General features: G+C 41.4%; 1 protein-coding gene and 1 long non-coding RNA gene across 2 annotated transcripts in view; one reads left to right on the forward strand and one right to left on the reverse strand.

Annotated features, from left to right (window-relative positions):
* The window catches only part of LOC122553747 (uncharacterized), an 81,263-nt gene extending 64,324 nt beyond the window's left edge, over positions 1 to 16,939 (reverse strand). The window contains exons 1-2 of the long non-coding RNA XR_006312829.2: positions 16,836 to 16,939; positions 12,760 to 12,869 (exon numbers count right to left, since the gene is read on the reverse strand). This is a non-coding gene — a long non-coding RNA (uncharacterized LOC122553747). The remainder of the gene's footprint in view (positions 1 to 12,759; positions 12,870 to 16,835) is intronic.
* Positions 16,940 to 17,820: 881 nt separating this feature from the next.
* On the forward strand, positions 17,821 to 22,034 carry LOC122553748 (actin, alpha cardiac muscle 1). The gene is made up of 7 exons (XM_043698030.2): positions 17,821 to 17,959; positions 18,810 to 18,951; positions 19,255 to 19,579; positions 19,954 to 20,115; positions 20,202 to 20,393; positions 21,195 to 21,376; positions 21,698 to 22,034. The coding sequence occupies exons 2-7, from the start codon at positions 18,823 to 18,825 to the stop codon at positions 21,839 to 21,841; spliced, it is 1,134 nt and encodes a 377-aa protein (XP_043553965.1). The 5' UTR covers positions 17,821 to 17,959; positions 18,810 to 18,822; the 3' UTR covers positions 21,842 to 22,034.
* Positions 22,035 to 22,119: the final 85 nt, after the last annotated feature.

Below are 22,119 nucleotides of genomic sequence, written 5' to 3' on the forward strand. Positions count from 1 at the left end.
GGCAAAGCTGGGGCTCATGCAGGTGCCCATAGTTTGGAGGAAATGGGAGGATTCAAAGGAGAAATTATTCAGAGTGAGGACCAGTTCAGCCAAACGAATGAGAGTGTCAGTGGAAGGGTACTGATGGGGTCGACAGGAAAGGAAGAAATGGAGTGCTTGGAGACCTTTGACATGGTGGATAGATGTGGACAGAGACTGGATGTCCATTGTGAAGATGAGGTGTTGGGGTCGAGGAAATGAAAGTCATGGAGGAGATGGGGGTAGAATTAATTGAACAATGATTTCATGCATTGTGACTGCAGGCTCAAAGACATATCCACATGGTTGTGCTATGTACGAAACCTCCTGAGGCTAGTAGTACCAGGATGGCTAATTGTGAGATCAGTTAATTAGGAAACAAATTAATGTATCTGCCAGGTGCTCAGTTTCCTCCCACAGTCCAAAGATATGCAAGTTAGGTGGATTGGCCAAGCTAAATTGCCCACAGTGTTCAGGGATATGTTGGCTAGGTGTATTAGCCATGGGAAAAGCAGGGTTACAGGGATAGGGTAGGGGGATAGGTATTGGTGGGATATTCTTTGGAGGATCGGTGTGGATCTATTGGGCTGAATGGCCTGTTTTCACACTGTGGGGATTTTATAAATGTCTCTGTTCAACAATGTTTACTTTACTAAGTTAAACTTAAGGATCTATTAAACATTAACATTTAAGAATAAGATAAGTAAAGCGATCACTAGCATTTTACTTCCTTTCTGCTAGAGTCTCAGGGTCAACTCGTCATTGTTGACTGATATTCTTGCAGAACTACTTTCACCTGCTTCTCGAGGTGCTGCTGACTGCCTGTGTCAGGTTCCTGAGCTCACCCACGTTTGTAGGCACTGTTGACTGTGTGCTACTCACCTGAACCTCTCCCATGTCCATCTTCACCTACTACATGTCCCTGTGGTGAATGTAAATCATTAAATAGCAATCCCTGACTTATGTTTTAAAGGTAAGGAGTAAAGCATTCCTGTCGCAACTTCTGATCCTCTCTCAGACTTCTGAAATACCACTTTTTTTTTCAGGAAATGCATTCAATTCATTTTTAAACATAGGTTTATCTAATGAATGTTATCTTTCTAAACAGCTCAGATTTATTTCATTTTCACTCATTCAGTGCTGATATTTAGTACTGTCAATATGCCAGGACCCCTAAGTTTATAGTTAATTAATTTATCCCTCCACTTTCTTTAAGGTCCTAAACAGGTGAGAGTTCTGAGATGATTGGGACTGAGACATTTGTAAGCTCATTTGAGTTTTTTGACCCATTGATTCTGGCTCCTAATCCCCCATCTTCCTGGCACTTACAGTCTCAGGAAGTTTTGTACCTGTCCTGACCATGTCCTGAAATGTAGACACTTCTTTGAGGCTTCATTTGCAATAAAAGAAATAATAGTTTAATAAATTCTACCTCTAATCCTGGCACTGTTTGCTAACATTGTCATGTGCCTCTGTTTTTAATTTTCCAAACATGATGTACAGTCTACCCAACAGTTGCTATTCACTGTATCAATATGGTCATACAGTAATAAGGAAGAGGCCTATGCCTCAGTCATTATTCAATAAGATTTTGGCTCATCTGTTTGTAGTCTCAACTTCACTTTTCCAATTGTTCCCACTAAGACTATAATGAATAGGAACAGGAGGTGGCTGTTCACCTCCTTGAGCCTGCTCCACTATTCAATAAGATAATGGCTGATTTGACATGCCTCATGTACACTTTTCTGCATTTTTCCCATAACTCTTGATTTCCCCTTCTGATCAAGAATATATCTACCTCAACCTTAAATATGTACGACTGTGATCCCACAGCAAGGAGTTCCAGTGGCTCTCAATCCTTTGAGAGAAGAAGATTTTCTGCATCTCACTCTGAAATTGGCACCCTTTTATTCTGAGACTACACCCTCTCCCAGGAGGGGAAACAGCCTCTCAGCATTTACCCTAACAAGCCCCTTAAGAATCTTATACATTTCAATGTGATCACTTTGCAATCTTCTAACCTCCAGTGAGGAGAGTCCCAACTGAATTCCACTCTAGATCAAAAATATCAAAGATTCACTGCCCTCTAGTGTGGATGATGGAAAGCTCTTCAATCTCCCTTGGCTCTGTGCCAAAATGAAATTCACCACCATAGACACTCATAGTGTTGTGTTTGTATAACTGACACCACTTTTGATCTCTTCAATTCTGTATGCAATAAATTTTATCCCTTGAAAGTTGCAAAATAAAACACATGGTCAACCAACTATTTCACCCCTCTTTCCAGTAAAGAAGAGATTTTGGAATATGCTGAGAACTTCCTACGTCTCAGTAGCTTGCTCTCTTAAGAGATTACTATTAATGAGGAGACTACTAATAATGAGGCGCTCCAATGTTGGATCGACTTGGCAGCTACAGCAGTGTGCGTGTGTGACCTCTACAGTCAATAAATGGTCTAGTGTGCAATTATTCTTCATACTACCTTGTACTGCAGCAAAACCTGGCTGTATATGAGCAACACTTGAGAAGGCTAGAGACTCTTACCATCAATACCTCCAACTCATTCTCTGGATTTAGTGAAAGATCCAGTGACCAAATGCTCAATCCTTCTTGAAGTCAGTTCTATAAACTGTCAGGTAAAACTTCTGCAAAAATCAACTTTGGTGGACTGAATTATGGCTGAAAATCATTTCATCTGCCACAGCCTAGTTTCACAACTACTAACATGTCTAACATTAACGTGCATATTCTTCTTCAGTTCATTGTTGCCTCCTTTTCTTCAACCATCCCTTATCCACCCCCTGTATGTGTGATTATAAGAGTATATAATTAAGTGTAAGTACAAAACCATGACATAAAGCTGATAAATAGACAATTAAAAACTAAGACTAAGAAAATGTGTAAGTAAGACCTTAAGTCTTCCAACTACATTGCTGTTTGTGGGATCTTAATGTACACAAATTGGTGGCCATATTTCCAAAACTACAACAGTGATTGTACTTTAAATGGAATTAATCATTTTACCATTGGTCAGAAGATGAACTGGACCAGCAATATAAACGCTGTGGCTACAAGATTAGGTCAGAGTTTGGGAATTGTGGAACAAACAATTCACATGCTGACTTCCATACCTATCCACTATCGACAAGAGTCAAATCAGACATTCCCAATATTGACATGAGTAACAATGGCCCTCAGTTCATGTGTGAAGAATTCAGCCACTTCAGAAAGGAATGGGAAATTCAACACAATATATTAACTCCACACTATTGCCAGTCAACGGGAAAAGCTGAGATGGCAGTGAAAAGCAGGGAAGGAATTATAAAGAAATCAAGTAAATCCAGCACTGATGTACTCAAGACAATGCTCAGGTGGTGAAGCATATTTATTGAAGGCATGGGAAATAGTCCAGTGTGAAGATTATTGTCACGCTGCCCCCAAACAGACTACAAGAGCAAAGAAAGCTGTTTTAGGTCCGATGTTCACTTCCTATATTGCCCACTTCCTAACTTGAGATCAGTTTACACTATCCTCGGAAATCTCTTTGTCTTTCTAAGCATGTGTGGAAACAATATACTACAACATTGTCCAAAATGTTAACTTGGAATGTTGTTATAGAAGCCCAATCTAAATGACCCAGATATATCCAGAGACTGTTTATGACACTGTTTGAACAGAGAGAAGATTAAAGCTCTATTACTTCATAATCCTCTACTATGCAGAAAACGCCTGTCATAGTCAAAGAGAGTTTTATTCCTGATGAAGGGCTTTTGCCTGAAACGTCGATTTCACTGCTCCTTGGATGCTGCCTGAACTGTTGTGCTCTTCCAGCACCACTAATCCAGAATCTGGTGTCCAGCATCTGCAGTCATTGTTTTTACTATAGTCATAGAGATGTACAGCATGGAAACAGACCCTTCGGTCCAACTTGTCCATCCCAGTCCCACCTATCAGCACCTAGCCCATATCTCTCCAAACCCTTCCTGTTCATATACCCATCTAGATGCCTTTTAAATGTTGCAATTGTACTAGCCTCCACCACATCCTCTGGCAGCTCATTCCATACATGTACCACCCTCTGCGTGAAAAAGTTGCCCCTTAGGTCTCTTTTATATCTTTCCCCTCTCACCCTAAACCTATGCCCTCTAGTTCTGGACTCCCCAGGGAAAGGACTATCTATTTATACCAGCCACGCCCCTCACGGTTTTATGAACCTCTATAAGGTCACCCCTCAGCCTCTGACACTCCAGGGAAAACAATGCTAGCCTACTCAGCCTTTCCCTGTAGCTCAAATCCTCCAATCCTAGCAACATCCTTCTAAATATTTTCTGAACTCTTTCAAGTTTCACAACATCCTTCCAATAGGAAGGAGACCAGAATTGCATGCAATATTCCAACAGTGGCCTAACTACTGTCCTGTACAGCTGCAACATACCTCCCAACCCCTGTACTCTACTGTCAAGGAGCTATGAACCTGCACTCTAACGTCTCTTTGTTCAGCAACACTCCCCAGGACTTTACCATTAAGTGTATATGTCCTGCTAAGATTTGTTTTCCCAAAATGCAGCACCTCACATTTATCTAAATTAAACTCCATCTGCCACTTCTCAGCCTGTTGGCTCATCTGATCAAGATCCTGTTGTAATCTGAGGTAACCTTTTTCACTGTCCACTACACCTCCAATTTTGGTGTCATCTGCAAACTTACTAACTTTTCCTCTTATGCTCACATCCAAATCATCTATATAAATGGTAGTGGACCCAGTACAGATCCTTGTGACACTCCACTGGTCACAGGTCTCCAGTGTGAAAAACAACCCTCTACCACCACCCTCTGTCTTCTACCTTTGAGCCAGTTCTGTATCCAAATGGCTAGTCCTCCCTGCATTCCATGAGATCTAAGCTTGCTAATCTGTCTCCCATGGGGAACCTTGTCAAAAGCCTTACTGAAGTCCAGAAAGATCACACCTACCGCTCTGCCCTCATCAATCCTCTTTGTTAGCTGTTCAAAAAAATCAACCAAGTTTGTGAGACATGATTTCCCATGTGCGAAGCCATGTTGACTATCCCTAATCAGTCCTTGCCTTTCCAAATACATGTACATCCTGTCCCTCAGGACTTCCTCCAATAACTTGCCCACCATCAATGTCAGGCTCACTGGTCTATAGCTCCCTGGCTTGTCCTTACCACCTTTTTTAAACAGTGGCACCATGTTAGCCAACTTCCAGTCTTCCGGCACGCCACCTGTGACCATCGATGATACAAATATTTCAGCAAGAGGCCCAGCAATCACTTCTCTAGCTTCCCACAGAGTTCCAGGATACATCTGATCAGGTCCTGGGGATTTATCCACTTTTATGGGTTTCAAGACATCTGTAATATGGACATTTTTCAAGATGTCACCATCTATTTCCCTACATTCTCTATCTTCCATATCCTTTTCCACAGTAAATACTGATGCAAAATACTCGTTTAGTATCTCCCCCATCTCCTGCGGCTCTATACAAAGGCTGCCTTGCTGATCTTTGAGGGGCCCTATTATCTCCTTAGTTACCCTTTTGTCCTTAATGTATTTGTAAAACCCCTTTGAATTCTCCTTAATTCTATTTTCCAAAGCTATCTAATGTCCCCTTTTTTGCCCTCCTGATTTCCCTCTTAACTATACTCCTACTGCATTTATACTCTTCTAAGGATTCACTCGATCTATCCTGTCTATACCTGACATATGCTTCCTTCTTTTTCTTAACCAAACCCTCAATTTCTTCAATCATCCAGCATTCCCTATACCTACCAGCCTTTCCTTTCACCCTAACAGGAATATACTTTTTCTGGACTCTTATTATCTCATTTCTGAAGGCTTCCCATTTTCAAGCCATCCCTTTCCCTGTGAACATCTGCCCCCAATCAGCTTTTGAAAGTTCTTGCCTAATACTGTCAAAATTGGCCTTTCTCCAATTTAGAACTTCAACTTTTAGATCTTCCATCACTACTTTAAAATTAATAGAATTATGGCCGCTGGCCCCAAAGTAATCCCCACCCCGCTGGCATCTCAGTTTATGCCCTGCCTTATTTCCCAAGTGTAGGTCAAGTTTTGCATCTTCTCTAGTAGGTACGTCCACATACTGAATCAGAAAACTTTATGTACACCCTTAACAAATTCCTCTCCATCTAAACCCTGAACATTATGGCAGTCCCAGTCTATGTTTGGAAAGTTAAAATCCTCTACCATAACCACCCTATTATTCTTACAGATAACTGAGATCTCCTTTCAAATTTGTTTCTCAATTTCCCTCTGATGATTAAGGGGTCTATGATACAATCCCAATAAGGTGATCATCCCTTTCTTATTCCTCAGTTCCACCCAAATGACTTCCCTGGATGTATTTCCGGGAATATCCTCCTTCAGTACAGCTGTAATGCTATACCTTATCAAAAATGCCACTACCCCCTCGTCCTCTCTTGCCTCCCTTTCTATCCTTCCTGTCGCATTTGTATCCTGGAATATTAAACTGCCAGTCCTGTCCATCCCTGAGCCATATTTCTATAATTGCGATGATATCCCAGTCCCATGTGCCGAACCATGCCCTGCCTTTCCGTTAGGCCTCTTGCATTTGAAGTAAATGTAGTTTAATTTATCAGTCCTACCTTGTTCTCTGCTTTGTTCCCGCCTGCCCTGACTGTTTGACTCACCTTTGCTCTCAACTGTAACAGTCTCAGATTGAAACCTTTCCTCACTCTCTCCCTGGGTCTTAACCCTCCCCCCCCCCCCCCCCCCCCCCCCCCCCCCCCGCACCTTACTAGTTTTGAGCTGCTCTCGCAAATCTCCCTGCCAGTATATTAGTCCCCTTCCATTTCAGGTGCAATCCGTCCCTCATGTACAGGTCACTTCTACCCCGAAAGAGCTACCAATGATCCAAAAATGAGAATCCTTCTTCCATATAACAGCTCCTCAGCCATGCATTCATCTGCTCTATCCTCCTATTCCTGCCCTCACTAGTTCGTAGCACCAGGAATAACCCAGTTATTACTACTCTCAAGGACCTCCTTTTTAAATTCCTGCCTAACTCTCTGTAATCTTCCTTCAGAATCTCATACTTTTCCCTTCCTATGTCATTGGTTCCAATGTGTACAATGACCTCCTGCTGGTCTCTCTCCCCCTTGAGAACATTCTGAACCATCTCTGAGACATCCTTGATCCTGTCACCAGAGAAGCAACACACTATTCTGATTTTTCGCTGCTGGCCACAGAAATGCCTTTCTGTACCCCAGACTAGACAGTCCCCTAACACAATCGGTCTCTTGGCACCCGACGTACCCTCTTTGCCGTAGAGCCAGTTTCAATACTAGAAACTTGGCTGTACATGTTACATTCCCTGAGAATCCATCACCCCGTACATTTTCCAAAACAGCATACTTTTTGAAATGGGGATAGTCACAGAAGATTCCTGTACTAACTGCCTACCTCTCTTACCTTTCCTGGAGTTAACCCATCTATGTGACTATATCTGTGACTTTCACCCCTTCCTATAACTGCCATTCATTACATCCCCTTGTTCTTGTAGGGCGACATGGTGGCTCAGTGGTTAGCACTGCTGCCTCAGGGCGCCATGGTCCCAGGTTTGATTCCAGCCTTGGGTGGCTGTCTGACAGAAGTTTGCACATTCTCCCTGTGTCTGCCTGGGTTTCCTCCGGGTGCTCCAGTTTCTTCCCACAATCCAAAGATGTGCAGGTCAGGTGAATTGGCCATGCTAAATTGCCCACTAGTGTTAGTATTAGGAGGGAAATGGTTCTGGGTGGGTTACTCTTTGGAGGGTCGGTATGGACTGGTTGGGCCAAAGGGCCTGTTTCCACACTGTAAGGAATCTAATCTAATCTTGTAAATCCCTCATTGCCTCTAACTGTCTCTCCAACTGATCAATTCAATCTGATAGGATTCGCAACCAACGGCATTTAATGCAGCTATAATTCTCAGTAACCCGTAAACTCTTCCTGAACTCCCACATCCGACAAGAACAGCATATCACTCTACTAAAGGCTATTTTTGTTTCTTTCAATCTACAGTCCCAGAAAATAGCACTGTCTTATTCCTCGACAAAACACTGCTCCAGGTTAAATTAATATTTATGAGTTATATTTTAAGCTTAATCAAGAGACATAGCTCAATAAAACATATAATCAAGAAATAACCCACTCTACTCACTACTGCAGACTTACTGTAAGGCCACACTTAAAATATCCACTTATCTATTACTGTGCTGTGACCTCGCCCAACCAGGTTCCTCCAAGATCAGTTGTGAATTTCACTGTTTGTTAATTTTCCTCGGCACACTCCAATGTTCAGCAATACATGAATTCAACCAGCTAAGCTAGCAATTGAGCAGGTTCACTGCTCTGTTAGTTAGCACTGTGGGTTTCTTTCTCTCTCTCACTCTCTCCGGACTGACCTCACCATATGCTTCCTTTGTCTGTTCCTCTCCCTTTTAACACTGCTGTTGTTTTGACTTTTTTTTCCAAAGTTCCACAACAATGCAACAGCATATAAGACAGTAATTGCTGCTCCTGGAATTCAAGGAAATCATCTCCAACATCTAAAATACCCCAAAACAAGGAGCAGCTCTTACAGCCAGAACTTTTTCCTGTCCTTCATCTTAAAGTCTGTCCATTAAGTTTTCAATTTCTTACGAGGTTGAGAAAGTGTCAAAGGCATAGATAATCTGTGAATTAATCAAGTAAACAGAGGGCAAAAGCGGGGAAAGGGACCTAAGGGGTAACTTTTCACGCAAAGAATGGTGCGTATATGGAATGAGCTGCCGGAGGAAGTGTTGGAGGCTGGTACAATTACAATATTTATAAGGCATCTGGATGGGTACATGAATAGAAAGGGTTTACAAGGATAAAGGACCAAGTGGTGGCAAATGGGACGAGATTAGTTTAGGATATCTGGTCAGCATGGACGATTTGGACTGAAGTGTCTGTTTCTGTTCTGTGCATCTCTATCACTCTAAGTTTGGCTGGAGATTTGTTAGAGATATTCAAGATTATGAAGGGTTTTGGCAGACTAAACAGACAGAAGCTATTCCTATTGGCAGAAGGATTGAGAATACCTATCTAATATGAGTGGGAAAAGAACCAACAGGGAAATTTAGAAAAATACTTTACACAGTGAGTAGTTAGGATCTGGAATGCATCGCCTGAGTGTGTGGTGGGGCAAATACAGTTTGGCATTTAAAATGGAATAAATATGCACCTGAAGGGAAAAACAATTGCTGGAATACATAGTAAAGGTGGAAAATAAGACAATTTGATTTGCTCTTGCAGTGAATCACCTCAGGTACAACAGGCTGTTAGGGTTCCCTTGGTGTGGTAAACATTCTAACATTTTTTTGCTATAAAAATTGCCATTTTATTCAATTACCCAGAGAATACAGGTCATTATTAAATAATAAATTAGTTCTGTGGTCAGAAATCCATGAGTAATTTGCTGCAAGTAATTCTCCAACATACAAGTCAGAAATGCTGCAATAAATATCCTTGAATTTCCAATGTGATCTCCAGTATGAGTGCTTTCATCTGTACTACTACTCAAAGCCTTCTCTTCAGCTGTGAAAAGACGACTTGCAAGACATTTCGGATTAACTGTTCAACAACTGCACCAAATGCTTTCCTGACTGAATTGCCTGTGTCTTGCTGGTGACTGTGCTGGACAATGACAGGTGGTCACAACAGCTGGTGTACATCAGAGATGATGGCTGCAGAGCAGTTGGACTTCACATGGTGACGATGTTGTTCCAAAGGCTGAAAATTTTACCATCAATCGTTTCTACCAGCAGTTAGTTGGAAACATGTTTTGTAATATGGTGACTTAAACTAGAATAGTGTTATTTCAGTGACATATGCCATCATCTGAATGTGGACCATCCCTTGAAGGTTTGACAAAATGATGGATCTTTTTCTTGAGTCTTTACAAACCATGTAGTGACGTGTTCCTAAATGATATTAGGTTAGACAGTCCCAGGATTTTAACCCTACAATAATGAATGAGTGATGATACTTGCCCATATCAATAATATGTGTGCTTTGTCATGGAATGTATAGGTAATGGTACTCAAAAGTACCTGCCCTGATCATTCTAGATGTTGAAGAAGATAAGACTTTGGAAAGGAACCTTGACAGGTTGCTATCACATGTTATGTAGATTCTACAAAGCAGTGAGAAAAAAAAATCAGGGCTGGAAAAAAACCAAACTAGATATAAACAACACAAAGGTTGAAGATTGGATTAGGCCACACTGTTGCCTTACCGAATGTAAACTTTGGAATTTGCAAACATTTTGAAGAGTACATCTCAATGCATTCTATTGAATACAAGTGAATTCAATGAAATCCTGAATTAAACATTCAAAATATGGTTGTATTTATTACAACCCTTTCAAAAATATTGACTCTCTTCCATTGTGTAGAGGTTAAGGAAATTTCACAGGTCTTGCAAATTTGCAAAGGCAACAGAAAACATTTTTAAATTATTCTGGGGTAAGGGTGTCACTCCCAAGATGAACAATTCTTACTAATAGGTGCTAATGATCTTTTTTGAACCATTGAAGGCATTTTTGATTAGATTAGATTCCCCGCAGTACTGAAACAGGCCCTTCAGCCCAACCAGTCCACCATTTCCCTCTGACTAATGCACCTAACACTATGGGCAATTTAGCATGGCCAATTCACCTGACCTGCACATCTTTGGATTGTGTGAGGAAACTGGAGCACCTGGAGGAAACCCATGTAGACACGAGGAGAACGTGCAAACTCCACACAGACAGTTGCCCGAGGCTGGAATCGAATCTGGGACCCTGGTGCTATGAGGCAGCAGTGCTAACCACTGAGCCACCGTGACCCTAGTACAGTTAGGTAGGGAATTCCAGGATTTTAAAACAGTAGCACTGAAGGAATTAAAATGTAATTTAAGACAAGATGGTGCCATAATAATAATGAGACTAGATTAGTAAACCAGAGTCGCAGGCTTATGTTTGGAGGACATAAGATTGAATCCCACCAGGAGTTGGTAAAATTTAAATTAAACCAAAATCTGGAATTGAAACCCAGTCCATCAGAGACCATATAAGCATTGTTGATTGTGCAGAATGCCATCTGGACCATTAATGCCATTTAAGGAAGGAAATCTTCTGCCCTTACTTGACCTGGCCTACATGTGGAATCCCTTCAGACCACTGCATTGCTGTTAACTCTTCAGTGCCCTCTGGAAAGGGGCAGATAATGGGCTCAAGGGCATGGGCAACAATGCCAGCCTTGACAGTTATGCCAAAATTCCATGGAAGAGTAAAAGTAAATGTTCAAGTTGGGTTGGCATCTGACTTGCAGGGGAACTTGAAGATAAATCAACTTCTACACTCTTGCTGCCCTTGTCATTATCATAAGAGGATGTCACAAGTTGCTGAGGTGATGTGGATGAAGCAAATTGGCTATAACACACTCAGCAGCTAAGGTGCACTGATAATGGATGTAGTGATTGTTTGAATGGGATGACAATCAAACAGATTGCTTTTTCATCAAATAGGTTCAGGTTCTTAATGATTGTTGGAACTGTATTCATCAGAGAGAAAGTGAGGGCTGCAGATGCTGGAGATCAGAGCTGAAAATGTGTTGTTGGAAAAGCGTAGCAGGTCAGGCAGCATCCAAGGAACAGGAGAATCGACATTTCGGGCATAAGCCCTTCTTCAGGAGGGCTTATGCCCGAAATGTCGATTCTCCTGTTCCTTGGATACTGCCTGACCTGCTGCGCTTTTCCAGCAACACATTTTCAGCAACTGTATTCATCAGACAAGTGGAGTGTGGTCCATCAAACCTCCTGACATTCCTTGTAGTTTTAGGAAGCGAAGAGGCACTGGCGGAAATGGGTAATTAAGCAGTGAATGCATTATCTATTACATAATTCCAATCTCAATGCAACTCAATTAGAGCTAGTTTCAGAGTTCAAACTTCCAAGTAAAATCATTTTGGTGAAGGATTTTTCTGTACAAATAATGAGACTAACACTGCACACCATTTTTAATGCAGAAATTGGACAGCAGCTTATCTGGCAGCTACAGTTCAATAAGCAAATCCAGAAATTCCTGTGCAAGATGGAATGCTCCCCAAAGGATCTCTGAAAATAAAACATTTTGCTATCTGGCTCCGAGTTCAACTACATGATGCTGCCGTACATAACAAATATGAACTAAACAAGACATAAATACGAGGGCATGTCTATTCCAGCCAAGGTAACTTTGGCATGATAGGTCATAATTACTGACAAACAAACTCTCTGAAACCGAAAATTAGCCATTTACAACTTAACGGAATAATTTTTTTTAGGTGTTCATTAACCTTTATTGCTAAAGCTCTACTTAAAAGAAAATCCTTAGCCCCTGTTTTTTGCCTCACCCCCTCATTCTTTCCCTGACTTTGTTGTATTTTCTGTGTAATTTAGTTGACATTGATGCAAATATTCGAACCCGACAGTTTCTGTTTCAAACTGTTACTTTGTTCACTTGCAAATCTTCAGTCCAGTTGGGTAAGGACACAGCGGATCCTCGCAGGGCTCTGCTTTTGGGGGATTCTCTGGTTACAGTAAATTGCAGTGCAAATCGCCCCAGAAACTCTTTGGGGAAATACAAAAAAAGGGGGACAACCCCCCACCCCACCCCATACCTCTCACCGAATAAATAACTGCACTGTTTCACGCCAACCTTTTTAATGAAGTACCGAGGCGAGGCATGAAGTCCAAATGTTTGTTGCATTCCATCGAGACTTTATCACACAAATAGTAACGTTGTGGTCCAGGCTGTCTGTGCAACAGCTGAAACAACACATTAGAGCTCATTCAGTGTTTCAGTTACTACCATCTACGCAAATAGAATGTGGCGTATAACGTTACATTTCGACTAGGGGGAAAAAAAATCTAGATGAAGGTCTGCCGGATGCTATCGGTAATTTCTTGTGATCTTATGAAATCAATTTCGAATACGAAGCTTGTTTCTCAAGGTGAAAGTAATAACATTTCTGTTTTCGAAAAAAATACCCAAAATCTATCAGCCTATAAGCAGTCCTTCTTGTGGAGAGCAATCCATGCTTTTGAAAACACGCTCAGACTTCAATGTGGTATAACGTGCCATCCCATTGTATTGGCCACTGCCAATCACACAATCCCAGATTCATTCGGTTTATTACTTATTTTAAGTGACTTTAGGACTATTTAATGTTCTCCGTCCAGAGGCGGAATAAATATTGGACCAATTTATCTCGGAGAGGGTGCAAAATGTTCTCAAAGGGGAAAGGGACCAGCAGGAGGTCATTGTAGACATTGGAACTAATGACATAGGAAGGAGAAAGGATGAGATTCTGAGGAGAGAATATAGAAAGTTAGGCAGGAATTTAAAAAGGAGGTCCTGGAGGGTAGTAATACCTGGATTACTCCTGGTGCTGTGAGCTAGTGAGGGCAGGAATAGGAGGATAGAGCAGATGAATGCATGGCTGAGGAGCTGGTGCAGGGAGAAGAGTTCACATTTTTGGATCATTGGAATCTCTTCTGGGTAGAAGTGACCTGTACAAGAAGAACAGATTTCACCTGAAATGGAAGGGGACTAATACACTGACAGGGAGAGTTGCTAGAGCTGCTCATGAGGGTTTAAACTAGTAAGGTGTGTGTGGGGGGGGGGGGGGGGGGGGGAAACCAGTGAGATAGTGAGGAAAGAGATCAATCTGAGACTGGTACAGTTGAGAATAGAAGTGAGTCAAACAGTCAAGGGCAGGCAGGGACAAGGTAGGACTAATAAATTAAACTGCATTTATTTCAATGCAAGGGGCCTAACAGGGAAGGCAGGTGAACTCAGGGCATGGTTAGGAACATGGGATTGGGATATCATAGCAATTACAGAAACATGGCTCAGGGATGGACAGGACTGGCAGCTTAATGTTCCAGGATACAAATACTATAGGAAGGATAGAAAGATGGCAAGAGAGGAGGGGAAGTGGCATTTTTGATAAGGGATAGCATTACGGTTGTACTTAGGGAGGGTATTCCTGGGAATACATCCAGGGAAGTCATTTGGGTGGAACTGAGAAATAAGAAAAGGATGATCACCTTATTGGGATTGTATTATAGGCCCCCTAATAGTCAGTGGGAAATTGAGAAACAAATTTGTGGGGAGTTTTCAGTTATCTGTAAGAATAATAGGGCGGTTATAGTAGAGGGTTTAAACTTTCCAAACATTGACTGGGACTGCCATAGTGTGAAGGGTTTAGATGGAGAGGAATTTGTTAAGTGTGTACAAGAAAATTTTCTGATTCAATATGTGGATGTACCTACTAGAGAAGGTGCAAAACATGACCTAGTCTTGGGAAATAAGACAGGGCAGGTGACTGAGGTGTCAGTGGGGGACCACTTTGGGATCAGTGACCATAATTCTATTAGTTTTAAAATAGTGATGGAAAAGGATAGACCAGATCTAAAAGTTGACATTCTAAACTGGAGGAAGGCCAATTTTGATGGTATTAGGCAAAAATTTTCAAAAGTTGATTGAGTGCAAATATTCACAGGTAAAGCAACAGCAGGAAAATGGGAAGCCTTCAAAAATGAGATAACGAGAGTCCAGAGAAAGTATATTCCTGTTAGGGTGAAAAGAAAGGTTGATAGATATAGGGAATGCTGGATAACTAGAGAAATTGAGGATTTGGTTAAGAAAAAGAAGGAAGCATATGTCAGGTCAAATGAATCCTTAGAAGAGTATAAAGTAGGATTACACTTTAGAGGGAAATCAGGAGGGCAAAAAGGGGACATGAGATAGCTTTGGCAAATAGAATTAAGGAGAATCCAAAGGGTTTTTATAAATGCATTAAGGACAAAAGGGTAACTAGGGAGAGAATAGGGCCCCTCAAAAATCAGCAAGGTCACCTATGTATGGAACCACAGGAGGTGGGAAAGATATTGAATGTATATTTTGTATTAGTGTTTACTGAGAAGCAGGACATGGAAGATATAGAATGTGGGGAAATAGATGGTGACACCTTGAAAAATGCCCATATTACAGAGGAGGAAGTGCTGGATGTCTTGAAACATATAAAAGTGGATAAACCCACAGGACCTGATCAGGAGTACCCTAGAATTCTATGGGAAGCTAGGGAAGTGATTGCAGGGCCCTTTGCTGAGATATTTAAATAATCAAACAGGTGAGATGTCAGAAGGCAGGAGGTTGGTTAACATGGTGCCACTATTTCAGAAAGGTGGTAATGAAAAGTCAGGGAACTATACACCAGTGAACCTGACATCAGTAGTGGGCAAGTTGTTGGAGGGAATCCTGAGGGACAGGACTTACATGTATTTGGAAAGGCAAGGACTGATTAGGGATAGTCAGATAGCTTTGTGTGTGGAAAATCATGTCTCACAAAACTGATTTGAGTTTTTTGTAGAAAGAGGGTTTATGACCCCAAAGAGGGTTTATGAGGACAGAATGGTAGATGTGATCTATGTGGATTCATTAAGGCATTTGAGAAGGTTCCTTATGGTAGGTTGGTTAGCAAGGTTAGATCTCATGAAACACAGAGAGAACTGGCCATTTGGATACAGAACTGGCTCAAAGGTAGTAGACAGAGGGTGGTGGTGGAGTGTTGCTTTTCAGTCTGGAGACCTGTGACCAGTGGAGTGCCACAAGGATCGGTGCTGGGTCCACTGCTTTTCATCACTTATATAAATAATTTGGATGTGAATATAGGAGGCATAGTTAGAAAGTTTGCAGATTACACCAAAATCATAGGTGTAGTGGACGGCGAAGAAGGTTATCAGAATACAACTGGATCTTGATCAGATGGGCCAATGGACTGAGGAGTGGTACATGAAGTTTAATTTAGATAAATGTGAGGTGCTGTATTTTGGAAAAGCAAATCAGAGCAGGACTTAATGTTAGGGTCCTGGGGAGTGTTGTTGAACAAAGAGACCTCGGAGTGCAAGTTCATAGTTCCTTGAACGTAGAGTCGCAGGTAGGTAGGATAGTGAAGAAAGTATTTTGTATATTTTCCTTCATTGGTCAGGGTATTGAGTACAGGAGTTGGGAGTCCATGTTGCGGCTGTGCAGGACATTGGTTAGGCCATTTTTGGAATGTTGTGAAACTTGAAAGGGTTCAGACCAGATTTACAAGGATGTTGCCAGGGTTGGAGGATTTGAGCTATTGGGAGAGGCTGAATAGGCTGGGGCTGTTTTCTCTGGAGCGTCGGAGGGTGAGGTCGCGGTCACCTTATAAAATCAACAGGAGCATGGATAGGATAAATAAATAAGGTCTTTTCCTTGGTGCGGTGGAGTCCAGAACTAGAGGGCATAGGTTTAGGGTGAGAGGGGAAAGATATAAAAGAGAACAAAGGGGCAACTTTTTTGAAGCAGAGTGGTGCCTATATGGAATGAGCAGCCAGAGAAACTGGTGGAAGCTGGTACAATTACAACATTTAAAAGGCATTCTGGAGAGGTATATGAACAGGAAGGGTTTAGAAAGATATGTGTTGGCAAATGGGACTAGATTGGGTTGGGATATCTGGTCGGCATGGACTAGTTGGACCGGGTCTGTTTCCGTACTGTATATCAGTATGACTATAACTCAATTCACCTGCCGTTATACACACTATAGTGAGATATAAATATAATTATAAATGGGCAAACTGCTCCCGCTTTATTTTATTCTTTTAGACCTAAACCCGGAACCAGCTGGTATCAATAATTCCATGGACCCCTCTCATAATTCAGGCAAGGAAATGCAAGCTTGTCTCGATCGAACTAACCTGCAAACCTCCACTCAGAGCCTGTGTTCGTGTGGCGGAATCCCGTAAGATAGAAAATTCCTCTTATACCTCTCTATTTTTAGTTACTCAATAGTTCAGTCAACACGTCTGTAGCTTGAAGTTAAGACATTTCATAACATAGTCAGCCACCCCATCCCGTACCCCCTGTGAAGGGTAGATAAGAAAAATAAGCACCACTTATCTTCGGAATGGTTAATAAAAGCTCAATGCCATAAAGATGATCCTTTATTAAAGCGGAGACCTGACAGCATTGGATATGATGCAACTCAATTATTTCACAGTTGGTTTGTGATAGCCTTATCCTGTATGTGGTTAGCATCACTGGCCCTGTCAGCAATGCAGGATATCTCAACAGAGATTATAGCTGCATGAATGAGATATAAGCACATATAAAGCACTCAATATGCACGTGCCAAAATATAAAAGTCTAACAAATGTTTACATATGCAAAATGCTTATAGGCTGCAATTTGTCATCTTTTTTATCATCGATGTTGTAAATCAGAATTTACAAGGGGTTGGAATCACTAAATAGTCCCAAGGTCCTGAACCGAACCGTTTAAAGAAATGTTTGCATTTGTACCATTCACATGAACATCCGGTTGTAAAATCTACTGTAAATCAAGTCTCTCTCGGAAAGCATGTGCCTTTAACGGACACCCTCAGTGGCGCTATTGCTAGTCCGTGAGTAATAGACTTTCCCAGCTTTTTGCGGGCCAGGCTCTGGTCTTGCCCTTGCATTCCCGCCTTTTCGGCAGTTTACGGATGTTTTCAGTTGCAATTCCCTATTTGGTTATCCCTTTGATGTTTCAGTGTAGACCGCCGCAGATTTGCAGGTTGCCAGAGACACTGTCCTTACATGGGCTAATCTGGGACTGGTCATGCACTCGGCGGCTTCCCTGTCCGCAGCCGCTCTCTCCATTAATGGCTTCACCGAGGCTCAGTGGCGTGAAGGCTACCAAATAAGGACAAGGTCTCGGGCTCTCCCTCGGGGGCCGCTCTGTTTCGGCAACCCACCAGGGGGATTATAAATCCTCGTCTCCCTCTCACTATATCTCCGACCCAGCATCGCAGAGGAACGGGTGGACTGAAGGCGCCTCTCTGGTAAGTTCTTGAAGCCTGTCCAGACCACGGGGTGGAACAGGCGGACACAGCGCTCACAACGTAAACATACACTGTTGGACACCGCAGTTTAAAAGTGAATTGAAAAGGGTGAACAGATCTTAAAGCCCTGCAAAATTGACCCTGTGAAATAATTCTCATGTATTTTCATCAAATGTAAGGTAGTATTAGAAACTTGCGCCTAAGTACTGCTTGGCTACCAGCACTTCGTTATTGTTTGATCAGGTGTCATTAGTGGATCCTTCCACATTTAGCGAGACGCCTTCTCAATATTCTTGTTACAGAGACGATTTGCGACGTAACTGCAGCAGAGTTATTTTTCATTGAAATAAAGTTGGATCGGTACACAGGAACAACGTGAATTTAAATCGTGTTAAACCTGATATCCCTAGTTTATGAGTGGAGTTTACAATTCGTTAATCTGCAAGGCCATCTATCTTAATTGAACATCTCAAGCACAACTTAAGCCTAGCTTCTTGCAGCCAGTAATAATTGAAATCTGACTAGGAATGCCACTCCCCATAGATGGGGTCCAAACAAGTCTTATTGGAAATAGTTTAAGTTACTATTCCAATGTCAATATAATATGAACATATACAGCTTGATTTATTTTAACTATGCAGGTGGCACCTGGTGCTATGAAAACAGCTTTGCAGTCAAAGCAGTTGAATAGCTAATTAGAATAATAGAAATGATTCATGTGTAAAGCTATTTTGCACGTCTCTCACTGTTGATTTGGAGTCCACACAGTGTTCCAAGTGTGTTGCGCCTGTGCTTCAGTCCTGTCCCTTCATGTCTATGGCTGTCTCATCACACCACTTTCATTTGGTAGATCCCAAATCACCATGTGTGACGACGAGGAAACCACCGCCTTAGTGTGTGATAATGGCTCTGGTCTGGTCAAGGCTGGATTCGCTGGAGATGATGCCCCTCGAGCTGTCTTTCCCTCCATCGTTGGCCGCCCACGGCATCAGGTACCCAACACTCAATGCTCTTTCACTATTCACCTCAAGAATGCATGAGTGGGCAGCCTTGTCTCCTCAGTGAATGGTAAACCTTCCTACTTTGGGACACACAAACCATCCCTTTGCAAGTACTTCTAAAATTGTATGCTTAAAGATTCTAGTCAGTCTGTAAAAGTTGGTCTTTAAATTCTAGATTAAATAAATGTGCAGTAGGTTTGTAGTTATTGTTTATTACCATTTTATAATGTAGACGGAGTAGATGGACAGCTTAATTAATGTTCAAACAATTAATGTGTCCTTCTATAATTATAGGGTGTCATGGTAGGTATGGGTCAGAAGGATTCCTATGTTGGTGATGAGGCCCAGAGCAAAAGAGGTATCTTGACCCTGAAGTATCCCATCGAGCATGGTATCATCACTAACTGGGATGATATGGAGAAGATCTGGCACCACACCTTCTACAATGAACTCCGTGTAGCACCAGAAGAGCATCCAACACTTCTTACTGAGGCTCCTCTGAACCCCAAGGCTAACCGTGAGAAAATGACCCAAATCATGTTTGAGACCTTCAATGTCCCAGCCATGTATGTTGCTATCCAGGCTGTCCTATCTCTGTATGCCTCTGGTCGTACCACAGGTAAGCACAACAGTCCCAGATGATGATGTTTACTGACATGATTGATGCTTCAAATAATCTTTTAAAATCCAGGAAACAGTCAAATTTAAAGAATATTGATTGCACATATTGTTTAAAATATCATCCAACATATTGTTCCATTTTAATTTGATTAAAACACATTAATAATCCTTATCATTAATTCACGTACACTAAATATGTTACTTCTAAATTTTGTGTTATGTTGCTGGAGTCACTGAAATATAAAACTGACCTGTATCCACTACCTCTGAAACAATAAATGTGTGATATAAAGGTAGGATCATCAATAAAGCTTTTGGAAATGTGATAGGAAATATGATTCCCATGTTTCAAAGTGCACTCTGTTTCTCTAGGCATTGTCTTGGACTCTGGAGATGGTGTCACTCACAATGTTCCAATCTATGAGGGTTATGCTCTACCTCATGCCATCATGCGTCTGGATCTAGCTGGCAGAGATCTCACTGACTACCTCATGAAGATCCTTACTGAACGTGGCTATTCCTTTGTGACAACAGGTATGCACTTACTAGTTTCCTGGGCATGTTATTTGTATTCTGAAATTCAGCAAGGATCTCTCGATGATTTCCTTGTCTGTCCACAGCTGAACGTGAGATTGTCCGTGACATCAAGGAAAAGTTATGCTATGTTGCCCTGGACTTTGAGAATGAAATGGCCACTGCAGCCTCTTCATCTTCTCTGGAAAAGAGCTATGAATTGCCTGATGGTCAGGTCATCACCATTGGTAATGAGCGTTTCCGTTGTCCTGAGACTCTCTTCCAACCATCTTTTATTGGTGAGTATTCTGATTTATAGGTATGAATATACCCCTTCTGAACTTCGTGTAACTTTCATTGATACTTTGACATAAAAATGTTACTCCCCAGAAAATCTGCTTTAGAAGGATAAAACAGGATCCAATCTCAATAAACTTTTATAAGCATTTATTCACAAAGATGCAGATTACAAACATATGTTTCCTAAGCTCAAACACCAATTCCTGTCAGTTCCCAATTATGGGAGGCAAATGAATCCTAGCTAATGCCTACCAAATTTAGTATAATTAGTATAGAACTAACAGCCTATACTAAAGGTTAAAAATCACACAACACCAGGTTATAGTCCAACAGGTTTAATTGGAAGCACACTAGCTTTCGGAGCGACGCTCCTTCACAATCACCTGATGAAGGAGCATCGCTCCGAAAGCTAGTGTGCTTCCAATTAAACCTGTTGGACTATAACCTGGTGTTGTGTGATTTTTAACTTTGTACACCCCAGTCCAACACCGGCATCTCCGAATCATGTATACTAAAGGTATACTCCTATACCTCTGCAGGTAATATTGAAATTTGGAGATAATGCATGTAAGCCTGTAAAAACGATGAGTGTATATGGGAAGGCTGGTATCAATTGGTTAGGTGGCCAACTGTCAACGGATGTCTTATCCTGACTTAGATATAATAAATCTGAACAAGTGCAAGGTGTTCCTTTCCATCTAAATTGCTTGCAACCATTTTCATGTCAGCTGCTTGATAGTTTTCATTCATAATAACAGTAAACAGTTCATAATAAAGATTTGGTCTATTCATCAAAACAGGAATGGAGTCTGCTGGTATTCATGAAACTACATATAACAGCATCATGAAGTGTGATATTGACATCCGTAAGGATCTATATGCCAACAATGTCCTGTCTGGTGGTACCACCATGTACCCAGGTATTGCTGATCGTATGCAAAAGGAAATTACTGCTCTGGCTCCCAGCACCATGAAGATTAAGGTAATTTTTTAAAGCTATAATAAAATGAGTGACATTCTGAGTGGAACTCAGTTAACATTAGTTTGAGGCAAACTTATTGCACCTCCTACCTTTACTATAATAATTATAAAAGATAATTTATTCCTTCAACTGATGTTAATGTAAATACTATTATTATTATTCCTTAGCCATCTACTTTTGATTATGCTTTGTAATTTGATAAAATACTATTACTCTAAAATAAAATTTTGAAAATGTTCTCTCAGACTGCAATGTATGAAGATAGATTTAAGGTTAAATAGTTTTTGTCCACATAAATAATGACCTTTCTTAATACTTTAGATTATTGCTCCACCTGAGCGTAAATACTCTGTCTGGATCGGAGGCTCTATTCTGGCATCTCTATCCACCTTCCAGCAGATGTGGATCAGCAAGCAGGAGTACGATGAAGCAGGCCCATCCATCGTTCATCGCAAATGCTTTTAAATATCATGATATTACCTTACTTCGGACTCAGGTTGACAAGGTTGTGCCTCTGGTTACTTTGAATCAACAGGCCATCGGGAAAATACAAAATAGTTCCAAAACTATTTTCATTGTACAGTTTGTTTACATGTGCAATTTATTTGTGACAATAATATTTATTGATCTATGAATAAAACAAGACTGGGACTTGCAATGTATGAGTATTGTCTACATTAGGGCGGTGGGGGTGGGAGAGGAGTTGGCAGCACATGGAGATCACCACATGAAAAACATTTGAC

Source organism: Chiloscyllium plagiosum, unplaced genomic scaffold (genome assembly GCF_037043375.1).
Source record: "Chiloscyllium plagiosum isolate Xiang-an unplaced genomic scaffold, Cpla_swu_hap1 HiC_scaffold_8, whole genome shotgun sequence".
In the NCBI taxonomy this organism is placed as follows: Eukaryota; Metazoa; Chordata; class Chondrichthyes; order Orectolobiformes; family Hemiscylliidae; genus Chiloscyllium; species Chiloscyllium plagiosum.

Excerpts from the sequence above, each read along its gene's own strand:
- LOC122553748 (XM_043698030.2), top strand. The coding sequence starts at position 18,823 with ATGTGTGACGACGAGGAAACCACCGCCTTAGTGTGTGATAATGGCTCT. Across the intron at positions 18,952-19,254 it reads TTGGCCGCCCACGGCATCAG|GGTGTCATGGTAGGTATGGG; the intron begins GTACCCAACACT and ends CTATAATTATAG. Across the intron at positions 20,116-20,201 it reads CTATTCCTTTGTGACAACAG|CTGAACGTGAGATTGTCCGT; the intron begins GTATGCACTTAC and ends GTCTGTCCACAG.